Source organism: Nomascus leucogenys, chromosome 3 (assembly GCF_006542625.1).
Source record: "Nomascus leucogenys isolate Asia chromosome 3, Asia_NLE_v1, whole genome shotgun sequence".
Lineage (NCBI taxonomy): Eukaryota > Metazoa > Chordata > Mammalia > Primates > Hylobatidae > Nomascus > Nomascus leucogenys.
Window position 1 is genome coordinate 153,506,209 of NC_044383.1, and position 20,170 is coordinate 153,526,378.

Here is a 20,170-nt window from a genome sequence, read left to right on the forward strand (position 1 = left end):
AGTAAACTTCCTGATGAGTAGCTGTGTTTACTGTAAGCACTGTTTTATTTGAAAAACCAACCACTACATTAATAGCTATTTTACTTTAAAAGTAGCTTAAAAAATACAGTACTTTAAAAGTACTATGCATTCCCCTCTCCGTCAGAGCCCTCTGAAAGGTGCTGGGCCTGCTGGCGCCAGGTGCATGCTCCTCTGCTCTGGCCAGTGTGGCTCCTGGGTGCACTAAGATGGATTCGTTAGGAACATAAGGACGTGCACGGCCTTGTGTCGCCCACACCCCAAAAGACGGAAGGATGTCTTTTCCTTCACTGCATTTTCAACTCTGAATATACAACTGTTGCCTATGGCAAATGAGTCAACAGTATCAGCATTTCTTATTGTTATAACTGTATCCTGACAATAGTGAAAAATTAGCCTTGTAGTATTTCTGTAAGTATCTTTTTCTTTGAGGACTAAACTTTTATTTAAAGGTCTCAGAGTTTTTCCAAATGGATTAAAACACTGAATATTTCAAAGCCTTTTAGTATGAACTGTGATATTTGGAAAGTTTCTTATGAAAATTTAGTAAATAATATTTGCTTTTTGCTTAGTAGTTATGTTACAATTAGTATCTTAGTCTCCAAATAAGAAAGCTAAGGGAAATTTTGCTGTTTTTTATTTTCTATGTATCCTAATGATGAAACTCATTTAATACCATGTGGGCATTTTTCTGTTTCTGAATACTAGAAGTTAGTCTGTAGTTCTTTACCTTTCTCATCAAGTTGTCGAAACACAGATGACTCGTGATAGTGAGAAAATATGCCGATGGCAGATTACAGGTCTAAACCTAACTTTTTTTTCCACACTTCATCTTTCTTTTTTTTTTTTTCTTTCTCTGTTACCTGCAGCAGACTGCTATGCCAGCAATCTCTGTTCTAGATTTGGTATGTTCTTGTTTCTTTCCCTTTGGTACTTTTTTCCTGTCTTGATTTTCTTTTCTTTCAGTGGTGGCTGTTTTATGTTTTCAGTAGATCCAGTTCTCCTTAGGGGTGTCCTCCATAAGGAGATGGAGTCCCTGACACTTTAGAAGCATGCCTTTGAATGTTCCTAGATTTAGTTACTCTTTGCTTTTCTCTGTTAATTTTAAGTGTTACTGTTTGTTTATGGTTTCGACCTTTTCTCAGTTTGAGTCATAAATTGATTCTGTGTATTCTTACGTAGTCATAAATACATGAGCAAATGAAATAAACTTTGTAATGAGTAATCTATTTCTTTTTTTCACATTAGACGTAGATTTTAAATATTCAGTTGTTATAAACTCAGCTGAAAGGGTATTGACATTATTTGCCAGTTAAGATATAACTGTCTTATTGGTAGAGTAAGAGATTTCCAGTGAATATGTATTCTATGTTTTCTTTAATAATATAACATGGATTTTAATTCAGTTTATCAGCCATGCCAATTTATCAGTCTGCTGAAAAATACTTGAGGTTCATGGTCTGTTGTAAATTCAAAGTGTTCATTGTCATATTGGGGAAGTTTGGCTCATCGTTTAGGGCCCATTATGCTTGCATATGGTATCTTTATCACCTGCTGTACAATTATACTCTGATATATTTATATGAACTTGAAGACAAATTCTAGTCAACTTACAAAGACAAAAGCCAATATCAGACATTACATTTAAAATCTGTGAATCAAGGTTTGACTTTAATGGCCTTTTCACCAAATAATAGTCCCCTTTTCCTTTTCCCCCCTCAGTTTAGCACAGTGGCAATAACACCTTAGAGGGGAACCTTTCTTACAAACACCTCCCCTCCTTGGTGATTGGAAGGCATATTTTCTGAGCTTTGCATTTTTTTTTTTTTTACATGAAACAAAGATTTAAAAGTATACATTTTTCTCCCTACTTCTCTGTGTGTTTTGGTGTACATAAGTGTAGCTGGAAGATATTGATCAGAGTCACCTTAGTGTGGGATATTCATTCAGCAAATACTTGCTCAGCATCCATGACACGGGTGGACACTGACCTGAGGCATTGAAGATACCAGCCAGCTCTCAGGCCCAAAGAGAGTTTCTTATACTACGAAGAATTCTGTGACACATGAACAGTAAAATAATGCTTGCAATAAGGTTTTTGTTCCATAGAAATAATTCAGAGAGTTTCTTTCTTTAAAAGATAATTATTTTGAGTATTAATACTGATCTTAACCATGTTTCTGAGCATTTCTTAGCCCAGTTCCCCAGTACATATTATTAACAGCACCTCATTATTTATAAAATTATTGGGTGGGCACAGGGGTTCATGCCTGTAATCCCAGCACTTTGGGAGGCCGAGGCAGGCGAATCACCTGAGGCCAGGAGTTCAAGACCAGCCTGACCAACATGGCAAAACCTCATCTCTACTAAAAATACAAAAATTAGCTGGGCACAGTGGCGGGCACCTGTAATCCCAGCTACTCAGGAGGCTGAGGCATGAGACTTGCTTGAACTGAGGAGGTGGAGGTTGCAGTGACCAGAGATTGCACCACTGCTCTCCAGCCTGGGGGACAGAGCAAGACTTTGGCTCAAAAAAACTATAGAATTCTTTTTATGTAAGAATTGGCAGGTTACCCTAGGAGACCCTCATCTGTGAAGATATTAGCCCTCTCCTTAATAAGGATAAGGGCAAATATGTGACTATATAGGGAGGGACACTATCCAGTAGGGTTCTTAAGATATTTTCTTAGACACATCACAGGATTTTCAGGTAGATAATTAGGTAAATGAGGCAGTTCTTTTCCTGTTTGGAAGCAGTTGAGTTTCATAAAGTTGGGAGGCTGCCTGCACTGGTTTCTGCTCTTCCCTCTGGTCTCTTTGTGACCCATCACCCCTGTCAGTCCAGGGCCTACCTTCTCCATCCTCTGTGCTCACTTCCGACCTGAGACGGTAGCACCACTTTGATGCCAGCAATGTCCTCATTTGATTTCTAGTCCAAGCTTCTCGCACACTAAAGACTCAGATATCCACCTGCCCATGTAACATCTCCACATGGAGTCAAGTAAGACTTTTGGAATGCAGCATGCTCAAAGTGAAATCTTTGTCTCCTTCACTCACCTTGCACTGCTCATCATTCTGCCTTCAGCCTTCCCCATTTCAGCTGATGCTTCGAGTTGCTCAGGCAAGAAACCTCACAGTCATGCATGACCCCCTTTTTTCTCTGTTCAGAAACTCTACTGGCTTGACCTCCTCACAACCTGACCAGCCTCTGTGCCCCCGTGACCAGAGCCTCTCTCCTTTCCTGCCTGGGTCACTGCGAGAGACTGGCAGGACCCCTTGGTACTGCCCCCCAGTCCCTTCACAGGACAGCCTTGGCATAGCATACAGCAGTCCCACGAGAACGTCCTCACAGCCCTCCTAAGTCTCTCCCTTCACTTAGACAGGCAGTCCAAGTTTGCTCGGGTCTCATCTCCTCTTCACACTCTTGCCCACTGGCCCTCCAGCCTGCCTGCCTTCCTTCTAGTGACCCTCCACATGCTGGGCCGTTGGGAGGGTCCCTGCCTGTCTCCATGGCTGACCCTCTTGGCACATGCAGGTGTCTCTCAGATGCCACCTTTCCGAGGGGCCCACCTGCCCCCACTGCTTCATATTGGGGGGGCCCACCTGCCCATGCTGCTTTGTATCAGGGGCCCACTGGCCTCACTGTGTCCTGCGTGTTTCTCTGTTGACATGCTATACACATTACTCATCGTTAGGCATGTTTGTCTCTTCTGGGTAGCGCCACCTCCATGGGAACAGTGACCTTTGTCCAAGTTTCTAGAAGAGTTCTGGAGTGTGATAGGCAGTCGAGTGAGTGGGATCGGATTCCAGGCCAAGGTCCCAGGCTCTCGAAGGTGTGTGACCTTCCTGACTGTTAGCATCTCAAGAGTAAAGCTGTTACTAGGTTGTCTCCTATTTTAATGACTGAGATGGTGTGTAAGTCATGTTCAAACCAAAGTCTGACTTGCTGGAGGGATCTCCTTCAGCACTAGATTATGATGAAGCCCATTGTGTCTTTAGGGCTTTTCCTTTATATCCCATGGGCAAATCCAGGACACCTGGAATTCGTCAGGAAGTCTGCCTTCTCCCGGCAGAGCACTCTGTCCTAGCCTTGGAACCTGTCTGTAACTTGAATAGCCGGTCAGTTAGGACCATGGAGGTGGCCATGACTGTGGCTACAGCTTTGCCTGGCTACAGCCTCGAGAAGTAGCTAGTCCTTCCACCTGATGACAAGGTGTGTGACTCATGCCTTCATTGCTCCAGGTTGCCACATAACTGCATATATTCCTCTCATTTCCTCATGACAAACCAATTCTGTGGCAGAGCACAAGGGCCTAAGCCAGCATGGAAGAGATTGACCCAGTATCATACAGAGCAGGTGAGAGCCAGGGTCTCCAAACCCACCGTGGGAGAGACTTGGCCAGTACATGTTGAACATTCCTAATCTGAAAATCCAGAATCCAAAATCCAAAGCTCTTTGAGCACCGACATTAGGCCACAAGTAGAAAATTCCACACCTGACCTCAGTGACAGGTTGTAGTCAAAGCTTCGTTTTATGTCCAAAATTATTTCAAATATTGTATAAAATTACCTTTAGGCTATATATATGTATATATAAAGTGTATATCAAACAGAAATCAATTCATATTTAGACTTGGGTCTTGTTCCCAGGATATCTCATTATGTATATGCAATTAGTCCAAAAATAATCCAAAATCTGAAACACTTCTGGTTCCAAGCATTTTGAATAAGGGATACTCTGCTTTGTATCACGTGGATCAAGTGAGAGTGAAGGTTTTAACAAGAATTTTCTGAATTCATATTAAGTGCTCTTTCTAGGACACAAAAATGCCTCTTTTTGTAACACTGTAGTGGCAGGAACCATTTTCTCGAAATTTACTTGGTTTGACAAATCTCTCCGTGGCTAAGCTCAGGTTTGTCTTGTTTAACACGTTTTAATGGGTCATCTGCTGACTCAGAAAACATGAGAATTCACAGGAGAAATTCCTCCCCCTTGGGGTAATACCAGTGAAAAGATGTTTTCAAAGAGTTCAGTGGTTCTGCTGCTTTCTTTACATGAAAACCCAAGCTAGGTCTTCCCTCCTATTCCGCTTTCTTGTTTTTGTTTGTTGTTTGTTTTTGCGTGGAACAGTAGAAATTGGGTATACCTCTCTTGAGCATCCCAGGCATAGAAGGGGTTGAATTAAAAGCCTTATAAAAATTTCAAGCAGGAATTAGTAGGAAGCCTAATTTCAGAATTGTTTCTTCAGAGAAATCTGTCTGTGGGAAGTCAGACTGTATTTTGTCTATTCAAATTGGAGTGCCTCTAGAATGAAAATGGGCCCTGCCCAGAATATCAAAGCCGTAGTGTAGTCACAGTGCATCTTCAGGAAGGCCAGTTTTTCTCAAGGAATTAGGAGAAGAAATATGTTCATATTAAAACCAACACATATGTATTACAGAATGGAATACAAAGTTTGTGTGATTGCGTAAAACGGTTGCCCTAAAACAACTTCAAGTATCTGTTGTAGGCCACTTTGAGCCACACTGTCTTACTTGGGGATTACGCTGTTAAGTCTCTGCCACAAGGGTGTTTCACCAGCTAAGCTCTAGATCTTACAATTTCTAATAAAATGGTCATTTTACTTAAATCTGAAAAAAGCGTGTGGGCTGTGCTACAGGAAGGGAGCTAGCACTTACTGAGTACCAGGTGCTACAGTGGATGGTTTTTCCTGTGTCATTGAATACATTCTACCACTGTGAGAGAGGACTTCATTTTCCTAATGAGGAAATCGGTCCCTAAGACATAGAGTAGACTTTTGCTTGGTCTAAAAACTAGGTGTTAATGTCACTTATCAAAGGCACTCCAATTCAATCATTAATTTGTAATAAATGATCTAATCAGGAGTTTTCATGTTTTTGTCCTTAAAATTTTTTTAGGGTGGACATTTTTAAAGGGAGGGAGCATACGCAGAAAAAGTCTGTAGAGAAAAAGGCTTTTTAAGTGCATTAACAGAGTCGTGTTTTCAGTAATTTGTCAAAAAGTAAAGAGTATTATGATCCCATTTTATGTTCAGATACCAGTTTCATTTTCATGATACAAAATTATAAACACACAGATCTCAACATATACACATATATATGTGTATAAAACCTGAAAGTACCTGTTTTGGGGAATGTGGACTACCCATGTAGCAGAACCTTGGTTCAAGCTTGCTCCATACTGGCTTTCAAATCCCAGCGTAGTTCTCGATGTAGAATAACTTTCAGTCTGCATGGTCTTGATTCATCGGGGAATAGTTATTTTTTAGTCTATTCTGCTCTCTCCTCAAAGATCACTTCCTGCAAGGCTATTTTGGTAGCATGTAACTTTTCACTCTTTTAATCAAAGTGCTCATCTAATAGGCAGTTTGCCACTGGATTGCCAGGTGATTAAATTTGTAATTTAAGTTAAAATATCCTTTAACTGTTACTGAATGTAAGTAACCCATACAATTCAATGTACTGTTTTAAGCTATTATTTTGAGTAAATTAAGAGATTCTCATTTTTCTCAATGCTTTGTGAATGGTGGGAGTAAAGCAACATAGCTTTGAAGAACAAAACAATTTATGTTTTGGAGATGGAAATACATGAGTTAGCCAAAGAGTGGAAAGAAACTGCCTTGATTACACTGGTGCTGGTTAATTTGCCTTCCTTTACGAATAGTAACTACTGAGCTGAACACAAGGAGAGGCTCCTTGCTTACTGCATTCCAGATTTAGAAGAATAGAGGTTTTTAAGAAGAAAATGCCTGTTTATAGATTTATAAAAAATTATGAAAATGATAATTGTTCTGATTTCTTAAAATATACTTCTATTTAAAAGAACTAATTGGCTCTATCATTGTGTAACACTTTCTTGCTCAGCACTTATTTTTAATTGGGGCTAGAAAATATTAACAAATTAGTTAGTGCTTTGTGGGATAAGGAAAAGACTCATGTTGCATTAATGCAATTTTACATTCTACCCTAAATTACTTTTCTGTAGAATGTTTAATATTCTCACTTGCTTTATTTTGCGATTTTTGTTTGGCGCTGTTTCTCCTAGTTCTCCTAGTTTTTCCTGACCCCTGAAATCCTTGCTGAACATTTCCATCCTTTGCTCTGGCCCCTGGTGCAGGAAGCCTGCGGGGAGCCGTGGCTGGTTCTGTCAACTCAAGGGCAAGGCATCACCGACGGCTTCCTTGTGGGTTCTCAGTGGCATCTACTCCTGCTATAAGCCCCCTAAAAGCCAGTCATCCTAACATCCCTCTGGGGTATGGATAGGTTGTCCTAAAGACACAGTTCAATTATTTGTCTCTTTGAGAAGGCAATTTTAATATTTTTCTAAGATGTTTTATTATTGTTTATTGACATGAAAAAGCCTAATAACACAGTTTAATTTATTCTTTCTCACCAGATACAGTGTTTTCTTCACAGAAGTCAAGGGAGAGTGAAGTTGTTAGATTTTTATTAGAAAAAAAAAATACCAAATCAATTCAAATCCCAGCAGTTAACATTGTTATATTTCTGCTACAAACAATTTATAGACAAACTGGTAATTCTGTAGAAATTGAAACACATAGGAATTTTATGTAAGGGATTCCTGCAGTGGTTAGAGATTGAACTAGATGGCTTTAAGTTTCATTTTAATCCTATAAATATTGATTACTTCTTCATGATGTATGATAATACAGCTGTGGCTGTTCCTGTAGCATAGGTCTATACCAGATAAGAAGTAAATGGAGAACACAGTTTTCAAAGTTACCATTATCTTAGACTAGAATAACAGAAAAGCTGTGTGTATCCAAGACCAAAAGGGAGAGTCTTTCTGTTCTGCACTGGTTGCTAATCCACGGTTCCTCTTTAGAAAAGCTATTTTCAACCTATAGTGCATGGAGATATGAGCAGAAGGATAAAGGAGCTAAAAATTGAAAAGAAGAGACTTAGGTATTTGAAGGACATCCTTAAGTATTTGAATGGTATGAAGGAAAGGTATCTTTTTGTGTTGTTTCAAAAAGGCAGAACTAGAATGACCAAAAAGAGAAAAACAGGTAATGAATTGTTAACATAAGAACTTCTTGACTAGTGTTACCTGAAAACAGAATGGATTGTATTGACTGAGAGGTCAACATTAGGTCCAGACAGAAGAGAGGTGAGATAGGGCTCCTTCCCATCTCAGGTTCAGAGTCCATGGTGCAGAGTGTAGGATACTCCTGAGTCGGGAGGGAATTCTTGAAGTCCAGGGTGGGATCTGGTGGGAGCTGATGGTAAAGGGCAGAGGAGAGAGAGTGGCAGGCCTTGGTCCCCGGGAAAGATGGACGACTGCCCGGCCCACTGGAGTCACATATGCTGCTTCTGTCCCACCTATGCAGAGGCAAGTGGGGGCCTCCCTCTTCTACAAGACATTCATAGTGGAAATTAAAAAGGGAGAGGGAAGGAGGTGTTTTAAGTGTGTTCTGCAGGTCCATCAAGTGGGGCCTGTTTGAGCCTGTTAATTTACATGAACGGGTTAACTAAATTTGTTCCAATAAAAGAATTGTGCTTGTTGAATTGTGAATGTAGATGATAAATTCCATCTTATAGCCGTGATTAATGGAGGAATAACTCTGGGATTTGTGGCAACCATTTTTAGGTAATTTATTTTAAAATTGTAGAGCTAAAAAAATGTAAAAAGTTTTATCTTCCAACAGTGAGTTTAACCTGGTATTTTGTATTTAACTTTCTGTGTGTGTGTATGTGTATATGTGTGTCTACTTGTCTTCATGTGTGCATTTTATGTCTTGTGCTGGTGGAGTTTGTGGAGGGAGATTAATGTCAGCCTGTTGTTAGTTGCAGGACGAGGAGCGGAGGCGGCAGCAGCAGTTAGAAGAGATGCGCAAGCGGGAAGCGGAAGACCGAGCGAGGCAAGAGGAAGAGCGCCGGCGGCAGGAGGAGGAGCGAACAAAACGAGACGCTGAAGAAAAGGTTATGGTCCTCTAAGGGCAGCTAGAATTTTACCAAGTTAGCCTGAACGTAATCGATTGGCTGGGGCAGAGCGGGCTGGAAGTTCTGTGTGTCTTAAGAAGCACAAGGCAGAGCAGGGCCTGGCTCCCCCAGCTTTGTGATTGGACCAGCAACTTTACCCCATCTGGCCCACCTACCTCTCTTCTGGACTGTCTCCAGATCCCCTTATCTGCCAAGTTTTGTCTCCCTCAAACTTCTGAACTCTTGGGTGTGTGTAGCAGTGAGCCTCTTTGCAAAGGGTTCGTTTCCTCGGGCACTCATCTTTACTGGACATGGCCCAGCTTGTCATTGTGAAGGTGACATTTGTTCAGTGATTGCTTAAATGGCATGTGGACCGTGGGAAGCAGTAGGAGCGTAGTAAGACAGTTGGCTGCCATTCAACATTTCAAATAGATGGTTTACTCAAATCACTCACTTCTGGTTGATGGTAAAGAGCAGATGGCTTAGAAAACATGATACAGGAAAATTTAGTATGTAATCCAGTAAATATCCTAAGTTATTTATTTTCGTGTGTGTGTGTTTTTAAGTCAAGCAACCCTTTTAATTGAATTTTAAAATGACAGCGAATTTTGACATTCTGAGAAATGGGGATTTTGAGATGTTTCTCTCCATATCTCCCTTTGTCCTGTGTGTGTGGCCAGTGCCCTCTGGATGAAGAGGCTGTAGCCATTGAGCTCCCTGTGGGGGCCTGTTTTCATCCTGAGGGGACTGCGTGTTGCTCTGTGTAGTTTGAGAGAAGCTGCTCTTCTCTGTTACTTCCCTTCTATGAAGGTAGAAGCTTTCAGTGTTACAACTTCTGATGGTGGAAAATTTAGTTTTTATTAATAATTCCTTCTTTGATAGTCTAGTGAACTATATTAATAGAACAGTGTACTGTTCACAGAAAAGAACTTGTAGAGAGTTTTTTGTAGTGATATGATCTATTAGGATACAGAACAATCTAAGAGTAAGCTTGATAGACATGATGTGACTTCACTTAAATGGAGTAGAATGAATAACGTAAGGACACTCACCTCTGTTGAAATTGGTGATTTCTGCATTTTGTAGACCTTTGCCCTCTAAGTTTATCATCGTATTATCTGTTGAATCTGAACAGCCTTTGAAGTCCTCTCAAAGAGTTTGAGCTTTCAGGATTAGGTTACCCTGTGAGTCTTTCACTTGTGTAATGGTAAGTCAACATTGATGATCTTTCTAAGGAAATCAGATTTCCAAAATGCTGAGCCGCTCGATGTCTAAGTGTTGATGGTGTTTGCTGTTGCTTTGCTGTTCCATGAAAGCGCTCCCTGGCTGCTCAGAGGGCTGTGCTTTTCCAGGTCAATGCCAGCTTGGCTGTCCCAGGCCCTGCACAGTGCCCATTGCTATAGCTGGGCCCAGTCCTGGCCACGCCGGAGCCTTGGCGGGGGCAGCTGGGTTGTCACGGCAGCACAGTGCACATGCAGAGAGGACCAGGCCGTGTTTTTCCTATGCTGAGAAACTCTTGGGTTATTTAATTTTTCCAATGTGTTTTCATAACTCACGATTATATCAAATACACTTGTGTTAGTAACTGCTTCTATAATTAAGTGGTCACTGTAAAAAAGCGAATAACCTATTTTTATATCAGAATGTCCAAAACTCATGGGTTTGCTTTGTTATAGAAAAATGTGCCATTCATTTGTTGGGTAGAATAAAGTCGTCTTGTAATTGTATCTGCTCTTGGTATAACTAAAAGAGGATGTTTTGATTTCTCCCTAAAATGTTACCAAGCAACTGTTCTTCATGTTAATACTAAGATTCTTGATAGTTCTATTTAAAAGCCACAAGAAGTCATTCTGGTTTATTCCTCACTCCAAGGGAACACTTACTTTGTGTAGACAAGAAGATGAGAGTCTTTCCTTCAGGATTTCTAAACATAGAGCAAGAAGATTCAATGACAAATTGGGCTCAGGGCAGTAATGGGGGTGGCATTTATTCTTAAGAGTTTTCTCCCTCAAAAGGTGAAGGAGTGACATTGCATATTCACTCTGTGTGTGTGTGTGTGTGTGTGTGTGTGTGTGTGTGTGTGTGTAGCTCTAGAGGGAGTAGGGAGAAAATACAGGATGAAATTGAAAATAGGGACTAACAGGTTTTCACTGAATGCCAGCAAGGTCTCTAAAATTAGTTTTCTTTGGTTGAACGAATTTACAATTCATTGTACTTCATTTCACAGCATTAAACATTTACTCGAGGCAGTTTATTCTGTTTGCTCTTTCATCTCCCTTATTTACTTTTTTCTTGTGCTCTAAAACTTTTGTCAATCTTTAACAAAACTGTGCTGTTACCTTTTTTAATGTTAAAAGAATTTTAACACTGTCAACTGTAGTTTGTGCAGATGTATGTCAGAAAAAAATGTACAGTATGTGTCAAAATACATTTGAATATCTTGTTGCTGTTGCTGTTAATTCCTGGCTCTCTAATTTTCTGTCTGTTAGGGAGTTTATTAAGATTTGAAATATAAGTTAAGAACTATGGAAAGCATATTTGTTAGATTGTTACTTTGGGGGAATGAGTATTTTTTTTTTCATTTCTGGTTTCCTGTTAATCTCCTTCCTAATAACCGGAAGTAAACAGGGTGGTTCACTCACGCCCTCCTTGTCCAGGAAGGACTGCTCTTCTGCATTCATGGGGGCTCAGTGAAAAAGAGTGCAAGTTTGCCTTTTGGAAAGTGCTGGCCATAGAAAGCCAGTGACAGCCTATTTTTAGTTTTGCATTATCTTTAAACACAGCAGTAACAGGTAAGTTAATATCCTGCCAAAATCAGAAGAGGAGAGAGAGAAGGAAGTAACAGGAGCGTGGAGGAAGGAAAGAAGGAAAGCAGAGGAGAATTCAGTCCACTGGGATAATGGAAAGGCATAAGTGACTGGGAAGCAGGAGGCTGAGAATCCATTCCGTGCTTTTGAGCAGTTTCTGTCAGATAATCCAGAATAGTATTAATGTACTTGTAAATCTAGGGAGAAGACTCTGGATTGACCTGCTGCTTCTGTTATATAGTAATTGTAACTATTAAACTTTATTAAACTTTGACATCAGTGTGATGATGAGGATTGTTCCCTTTGAAGGCCCAGTGGGTCGGCTGTTCCCTTCTGACTTCTGACCTTTGTACTCTTGTCTATTCCCGCCAGCAGAGGCGACAGGAAGAAGGGTATTACAGCCGCCTGGAAGCTGAGAGGCGCAGACAGCACGACGAGGCGGCGCGCAGGTTGCTGGAGCCCGAGGCGCCCGGTCTGTGCCGCCCTCCGCTTCCCCGGGACTACGAGCCCCCGTCCCCGTCCCTCGCGCCTGGCGCCCCTCCTCCCCCGCCTCAGCGAAACGCCTCCTACCTCAAAACACAGGTCCTCTCCCCCGACTCGCTGTTCACTGCCAAGTTTGTTGCATACAATGAGGAGGAGGAGGAGGAGGACTGCAGCCTAGCAGGTCAGGATAAGTACTCCAGCACAAGAAAGTCTCATGGGGACCTCCTTCCTGCCCCTCTTAAACCACGGCCACCCCCCTGCCAGCCACGCCCGGCCTCCGATGGCATCTTTCTCTCCAACTCATTCCAGCCACCCTCAGCCAAAGCCAACAGTACTGCTCACAAAAAAGGCCAGCCCCCGCCCCCTCCAAAAAAATCCAGCTCCTACCATCCCAGCCACTGCAAAGGTAGAGGTAAAAGAGTGACAAATCAGCTCTCTTTGTCTTAATGATTGGAACCTCAGCATCTCTCTGCACACTTGCCCTGTAGTATGGTCCATGGCGATCGTACTTGCCTTGGAATTTGGATGTCATGTGATCACTGGTCTCAGCATGGTGATCCTCCTCTGCCTCTGATTGTGATGTTCTGTGCTAATACTCTTTGGTAGATATCTTAGTACTCCGATTTCTTTTACACTTTAAAAAGTTCCATTTCTTTGATCAGCTGACAATCAGTCCTTCTCTGTTGTTCCCAAATCACTTGAAGTACTGTTGGTCTTGGCTTTCATTTTCTATCTCTACAAATGATCTTATATTTGTTTGAACAAGTGCCTTTTCACACATTGTAGTGTCTCTAAAGACAAAGTGTTATAATTACATTATAAGTTTCCATTATTTAATGTTGGTAGAACTTTCTGTTCTGGATTAAGTAGCCTGTGGAATAAATTATGCGCGCTCATGGTGGTTTGGTTGGTGTGGCCGGAGCATCTGCTAAGCTGGTTAACTGTTGGCTTCATGACCTCCGTGCAGGCTGCCTCACGCCAGGGTCCAGAGACCCCAGTTACAGTGAAATTCCTCTCATCCCCTTTTCCTCTAACTGGCTTCACTCCTACCTGTTACTTGCACTCTTAGCACCTAGTAACACCAGCAGCCAGACCTTAGCAGGCGTGCAGCTGCTCTTAGGGAAACCCCCTGCGCTGACTGTAGAGCAGGACCGTTCTGCAGGGGACAGGGCCTAGAGGCTGTCACAGGCGTGGGTTCAGTAGTCAGTGTTTTCAAGACAGCATGTTTACAATATAGCTGAATTCATAAGGATTCAGATTCCACACTAATCTTACCTTAAATGAAACTGGAATTCTGGTACTAAATATCTTCAGATACAGGAGGATTACTTTTAATGAGTGTATGAGAGTCTTCTAAATCCTGCATCATTCTCCATAAGCAAGGCATGGGACTCGACAATTCTGAAATTGTCGAATAGTCTGACTCAGTGTAACTGTCACTCTTACTCAACAGATTAATTTTGCCAGAATTCTGTCTTTCCCTGCCCCCCCTGGATCAGAGCTTTGATCTACTTTGAAAGTTTAATATATAATAATATTTAGGTTGAGTCACTTTGGAAGCCAGGATTAAATCATTTTATGAAATATCTGTTGTAAATATCTATAATTTGGTACCTTTTAGAGAAATTTACGGAATAATAGTAAATTTTGAAGCAGGATGCCATCAGTCTCCTTGTATTGAATTTTATAAGCCGAACTTAAGATATTTTATGTGTCATGACAGAAATGTGAGGTTTGTTAGCCAAGTATTATAGTGAGGTGTCACTGCCCACCATCTTGGCTCTCAGTCCTACCACTAACCCTTATTTTACTGCACACGTGAAGTACCTCACAGGACCAGGTCATAGCCGACATCTGATTGCTCCACTTCTCTGAAGACTTCTTCGTAATGTACAGAGCCATCTGCACCGTGTGCAGGGCATTCTGACCTCGTGTCCTCCTCGTTTCACCAGCGTGGTCTCATTCCTTGCTCAGCTCTGTTGCTGTCGCGAGCGCTCTGGTAAAGCTTCTGCAGATGGACTGGGCTTCTTCCACTGGCCAGTGAGAGGAGCAGCATTAGGATGTGAATGAGTAATACCAGATTTGAACATAGCACTATGTGAAAGATTCATCACTAAAGCTTTTTGAAAATGATCTGTGATTTGGAGTATTCATAGAGAGTCAGCTGAAGGTATTTGATACTCTAAGTCTAAAAGTTCTGAAAATTTTGAAGAATTAATTTTACCAGTGGAAAAAGCCAGTATCATTCTTAAAACAAAGCTCAAAAGATATAACACAATGTTTTTAAAACTAAGCAAGATAAAAAATTTGGAACTAAAATTGAAAAAAATGTCTCCATGAGGTAATTTATCTAAAGTCCCGCTATAGATTGTCATAAGGTAGAGATGTGTTTCTGTTGAATCTTTTGAGTCTTTGCTGAGGATGGCGCCCTCTGCAGGGTGGTGGGAAACCTGAGTGAAGGTGCAGTGCAGAGAGGAGCCTTCGAAAGGCAGCTGTGTCCCGTCTGCAGCACATCAGATGAGTTCTGCACAGCAGGTCCTTTTGTAGAAGAGGAGAAACAAAAATTTATTTTTGTGCAGGTTGTTTGAAAAAGAATTTTAATGTGAAAATATTGTACTACTTTTGTGGCCTGTCTAATCCAATATTCATTGCTGTCAGTGTTTGCTAAATAGTTTGAGCATTTATTACTCCAGCCTGTATTACACTGTCAGATTTTTCCAGTGTGAATTTTTCTAATGCTACATTTAATAGAAATACATTAACACTGATTTACTGCATTATGATTTTAACAATATGACATTGATTGTTACTTGGATACACTTAGTGACATTATTACTTGGATACATTTAAAACTTTGTGTCTGCATCACATCTTTTGATCCTCAACAATCCACTGAAGCCAGTAGGAACAGGGCAAATGTTGCTGATGGGTTGATGTTACACTCACCCAGAGTTGCTCTGCCAGTCAGAGGCAGAGCTGGGCCATGGGCAGTATTCCTGTCTAATAATGAAGGGCGTCAGGTCAATTTTTTAGCACCTTTTGAGAGTAGTAATTGGATTACTCAGGCCACCAACAGGGATGAATTTCAAATTGATGAAACTTTGATACAATATGAAGGGTCTTTTACCTTCCTGCTTATTCAGTAAAGGTATTTTTTTATTCTCTGAGCACTGCATCTTTATCATGAGTAAAGCTTAGAAATAATCAAGTACTTTAACTTGTACTGTTTCTTTCATGGAAAAGGACCAAACTCTTACCCAGGATCTACTGGAGCAGCTGTTGGAGCCCATGACGCCTATCGGGATGCAAAAGAGAAGCGCTCTAAAAGGTATGGACGGTTGCACTGGACGAGGAACTTTATCTGCACCTGATGAGCCCTTTCACTCTTCACGGCACTTTAAATTATATAAACAGACTTCATGGCTTCACTCTGTGACCTCACTTGGATTTTAGTTAGAAATGCTATTGCCCCAGGTGTTCTTAAAACATTGAATTTGAACTAACCAGAAAAATCATCAGTACCATTCTATAACTTATTATTAAATTTGGCGTATTTATAGATGCCTCTCAGGTACATGTAAGATTCCTTAACATGCTGTATTTTAAAACTGGTTACACTTGTTTAACTGGTAAGAATTGCCTGCTTGGTAAAATCTCACTTACCAGTTTTTTGAGAGTTGGCTATGACTGGGGAAAGTTAATGTTTTAGCCAAGAGAACATGTTGCCCTTTTTTTCTAGATGGGTTTAAATACAGCCCCTGTGATTTCAATTATAGGAAAGGTTATAGCACAATTTAACAAAGAATGAGTGAAAATTTTAATCGCCCATTATGCAAACGTGTGTAATTGTTGACAGGTTGTTTCTAGTTTGTCCAGTAATCTTTGATATTGCCCTCTTCTGCAGCCAAGATGCAGATTCACCTGGAAGTTCTGGGGCCCCTGAAAACTTGACATTCAAGGAACGCCAGCGTCTTTTTTCACAAGGTCAAGATGTATCCAATAAAGTGAAAGCTTCTCGTAAATTAACAGAACTGGAGAATGAACTGAACACAAAGTGAAAGAAAATAGGGGAACACTTTGTATTTACCCCAAAATCTTTTCAGTTTGGGTTTGTAGGTGCGAGTTTGAAGAGGAAAGAGGAAGGGGGTTTTATTTCCAAGTGATTTACAATTTCTGTTTCTAAAATTGTTGGGATTTAGAAATGTTTGAATTCCAAGAAATTTTATTTTACTTTACCAGGAGATTGCCATTTATGTGATTTAAACACTGTCTAGTTTCTTAATTATCTAACTCACATGAGGGTAAGTTTTTTGTTGGTTTCTTTTTTGGAGTCCTGAGTTCAAAGGGGACAGAACTGAGGGCAGGAGGAGAGAATGGATGTGTCTTCTCTCCCATCTTCCCCTCATCATCAACCGAGGAGCACAAAGAAGTTCTGTTTCTGTTTTTTTCAGAAACTTTATTTTAGCTGTCAAGCAGAGAATAGCTTGAACTATTCAGACTATTGTGGGCACTGTTTAGTAGTGACCACACACTCTTCTACCCGGGAAGGAACATATGGCGACATGCTCCTCCCGTGTCCCCTGATGGTGTCTGTTCCCACAACATCCTTCTAGTCTGCATCGTGAAATGGCTTAGGCCAAAGCTTCCTGGGCGATGACGCACGTCTGAGACTGTTCCATCTCATTCCTCGCAAATTTCAGCTCTTCTGATCAATTCTAAATATTTGATTAATTTTAATTCTGAAAGAAAATTTTGAGGATTTAAGCTTAGGGGATTTTATTTTTATAAATACCAGATTATTGTTAGACTTAATAAATCACTGGTAAATTTAAAGATGACAGTTATATTAGAAAGTTAACTAATACTTCAGCTGTTCCAAGGCATCTGTAAAAGAAGAGATCTTTATTGGAGCAATGTTCATGTGACTGGGAATGGCAGAAGAATGGGAGATGAGTAGGGACCCCTCAAGCACAGCTGTCACTCAGAAATTTTAAATTTGAAAAAGAAATAGATTTTCATCTGTATGCCGTCAAGGAAGGAATTCAATTACAGGCATCTGTAACTTAAATATTGTAAGAATAACTCATATGGAAGTTCAAGCTATTTTTATATTTAATTTTAATGTGTTGAATTATGAGTTACCACTGTCATTTCTTCAGCTATGGATATGTGGCTGATGTTGGGGAGACGGACCTCAGTGTGTTTTATATTGTCTGGTGTTAAGATGATGAATAACTTTGCGATTACAAGCAAGTTTTCTATTTGACAAAGCCCTTGGTGGAGTCCAAATGATTTTTCTGTACCATATTGTTCTCTTACACATTCGTATGTTAGGAAAATAGGCACACTTGCAAAGAGGATGTTCTCTTATACATATGTTAGGAAAATAGGCACACTTTCCTATAAAGAGAGGTATAGGGGCTTTTACTGCCTTCGAAATCACTTTTAATAAGAGTTGTATGATAAATCATTAAAAATGCGAGTGTAAATATTTTTTTATGTCTATCAGGTTTTTTATTTGAAAGTGTGCTCTTACCATTTCCTTGTTTGAGTAAGAGAGTGAAATGGTTCTGAGTGTTTAGGAAGGATTTGCTTGCTTGCAGCGGAAGTTCTAGGAAGAGCAAGCGCCTCCCAAATATCTTGAGAACACTGGCAGCCTTATGGTGACTAAATCCACACTTTCTTTAAAGAGATGCAGATGAATTACTTTTCTGTTAATATATAGAAAAATACACAGGAGAACATGCAGATACATGTAAATATCTACATACAGGGATATTTGTATGTGTGGTTGTGAAACCTATACACAAGTGAATTTGGCCATCTTTGGGCAGTGAGGTCAAATGTGAATATGTGTAAAAGTGCTTTTCAGAACTGTGCATTACTATGAGAAAACATCAAAACTGCTGTAGTTTTCCATTTCTACTGTATTTCAGTTGCAACCTATTTTTAATAAACTTTGTATGTATTTAAGTGTATTTGCTACTGTTTTGAAAGTGCTGACAAAGTTTATATTTGTAACATCAGCCCTCCTCGCCCGTCTCTTTCCATCTGTCTATTCTTCATTAAACACTTACTGAGTATGATTTCTGTGTCAGGCAGTTTTTTTCATTTGTGGGGACGTGCCGTGTGCCTCGTCACACAGCTCACGGGTGGTGCCTGAGTCTCATAAGCCATTCTGCTGCCTGGGCCTTCCTGATGCTTCCTTGATCCCGGCAAGCTCAGGTGGGCATTTGAGCCATTTCTTAGTGACACTGTCTCTTGGTGGCCTCTTTGAAATTCCTAAAATATCCCTAGTAATAAGTAAATGGTGTATATAAGGCATCCTGGTGAGATGCGTCTTAGTGCAAGAACCCACTCGGGACAGCCTCGTGTAAAAGGGTATTGTTTGATTGTAAAACTACGCAAGTCACATTATGAGGACCTGGGAGCTGCGGGAGACCTGGGCATGTGCGGGCAGGACCTTCTGTGTGGACAGGGCTCAGCGCTGCCTCTGTGCCATCTCCTGCCTCTGCCTATTTCCAGTGTACCTTTTAATGGCCTGTGAGCAGGAGGACGGGACAGGGCAGGGATGGAGAATTTTTAGAGCTTTCCTGGGGGGAGAAAAGGATGGGAAGTTGTTGGTTGAAGGATGCAAAGTTTCAGATAGACAAAAGGAATAGGTTTTCAGATCCATTTGCTGCACAGCAGGGTGACTGTAATCCATGTATTGTAAAAATAAGGATGTTCATGAAGGAAGGAGTGTGTCTTAGGGTTGTAGAAACTTGAGACCTTTTTGATAGAACGAGATGTTTATGTATTAGAACTATAGTATTCACTTTTACTATATTTTAATGCTTAAAAGGGGACTTTAATGTTTGGGAATACAAAAACTTAGGAAGTCTGAGTATTAATACAGATTCCTTTTTCTTCTCAAGGCCTGTGTTTCTGTTGCTGTCAATGGAAATAATGGTACTGCCCTACAGTGGTCTTCTGTCATACGGACCAGCAAGCACTTGATCATTTTCTGGTGTGCGCCGTTGGACACAATTTCCTCTATCCTTTATTGAGTGGAAAACTGATTTCAAAGATTTAGTTATATTTAGTAAACATTAAGCAAAATTTAATTCGAATGGCTTGCAGGAGGGAAAGGATGTACAGAAAGTGATAGTTTTATTATTTCCAGTATTTCATCCAGTTTATTCCAAAAATCACATAACCTCAAAAGAGACATACTAGACTTGAGACTGGGAATTGAGGCCAGTTTCTTGTTTAATTCAGATGTTTATGGGAGCCTACGGGTGCCTCCTTTGCCTTGGTGACAGGTCTCACAGCGCTTACCTGCTGTCCTGAAACAGTGCAGCTCTGCCCCCAGGGAGCATCACTCCAGGAGGCAGAAGCACATGTTCCCTTTACATGTGCAGATATATAGTAACTGTTAACAGTAAAGAAGTGCAGGGGACACCTGGAGGCCTAATAAAGTTCCTGGGAGATAGTAGGCTGTTTTGAGAAAATGATGCCCTTGAGAAGCCTTGCAGATGGAAGGAGAAGCCTGAGGCAGGCAAGCTGGAGCCTCAGGAAGATCAGGGGAGCCCAGACCCAGACCCCCAGAACAGGAGGGTGCAGGCAGGGGCTGGAGAGAGCCAGGGGCCACCTGGGGCTACCTGGTGGTAAAAGAGTGCATTTTCTAAGACTGTGGCAGGAAATGTGACTTGTCTTCACGCAGTGCAAAGCCTCTGCAGGGTTTTGAGGAGGGGCTGGGGTCACCCAGGTGATGTCAGTGGCTGTCGCTCTGGTTGCCGGGATGGGAAGGGAAGGAATGGAAGCCCAGAGCAGACTTCTGCAGGAGTTGGAGGCTTTGAGGAGCCAGATGGTGTGGCCACCCAGATAGGAGAGCGTGGAGGCATGGGCTGGGGTGG

At 41.1% G+C, this 20,170-nt stretch overlaps 1 protein-coding gene across 20 annotated transcripts in view; it reads left to right on the forward strand.

Moving 5' to 3' along the window:
- The window catches only part of AFDN (afadin, adherens junction formation factor), a 147,231-nt gene extending 128,873 nt beyond the window's left edge, over positions 1-18,358 (forward strand). For 5 of the 20 annotated variants that reach the window (XR_004029414.1, XR_004029421.1, XR_004029417.1 and 2 more), the window contains 4 exons: positions 888-923; positions 8,848-8,982; positions 12,162-15,600; positions 16,177-18,358. Coding sequence is in view for 8 of the 20 variants with exons in the window: in XM_030809968.1 (XP_030665828.1) it covers positions 888-923; positions 8,848-8,982; positions 12,162-12,453; positions 15,516-15,600; positions 16,177-16,330 (702 nt within the window). In the remaining 12 variants the exon portion in view is untranslated. Of the gene's footprint in view, positions 1-887; positions 924-8,847; positions 11,442-12,161; positions 15,601-16,176 lie in introns of those variants that run through there. The other 15 variants (XM_030809969.1, XM_030809971.1, XM_030809973.1 and 12 more) reach the window with 12 other exon arrangements.
- The last annotated feature ends 1,812 nt before the right edge of the window (positions 18,359-20,170 follow it).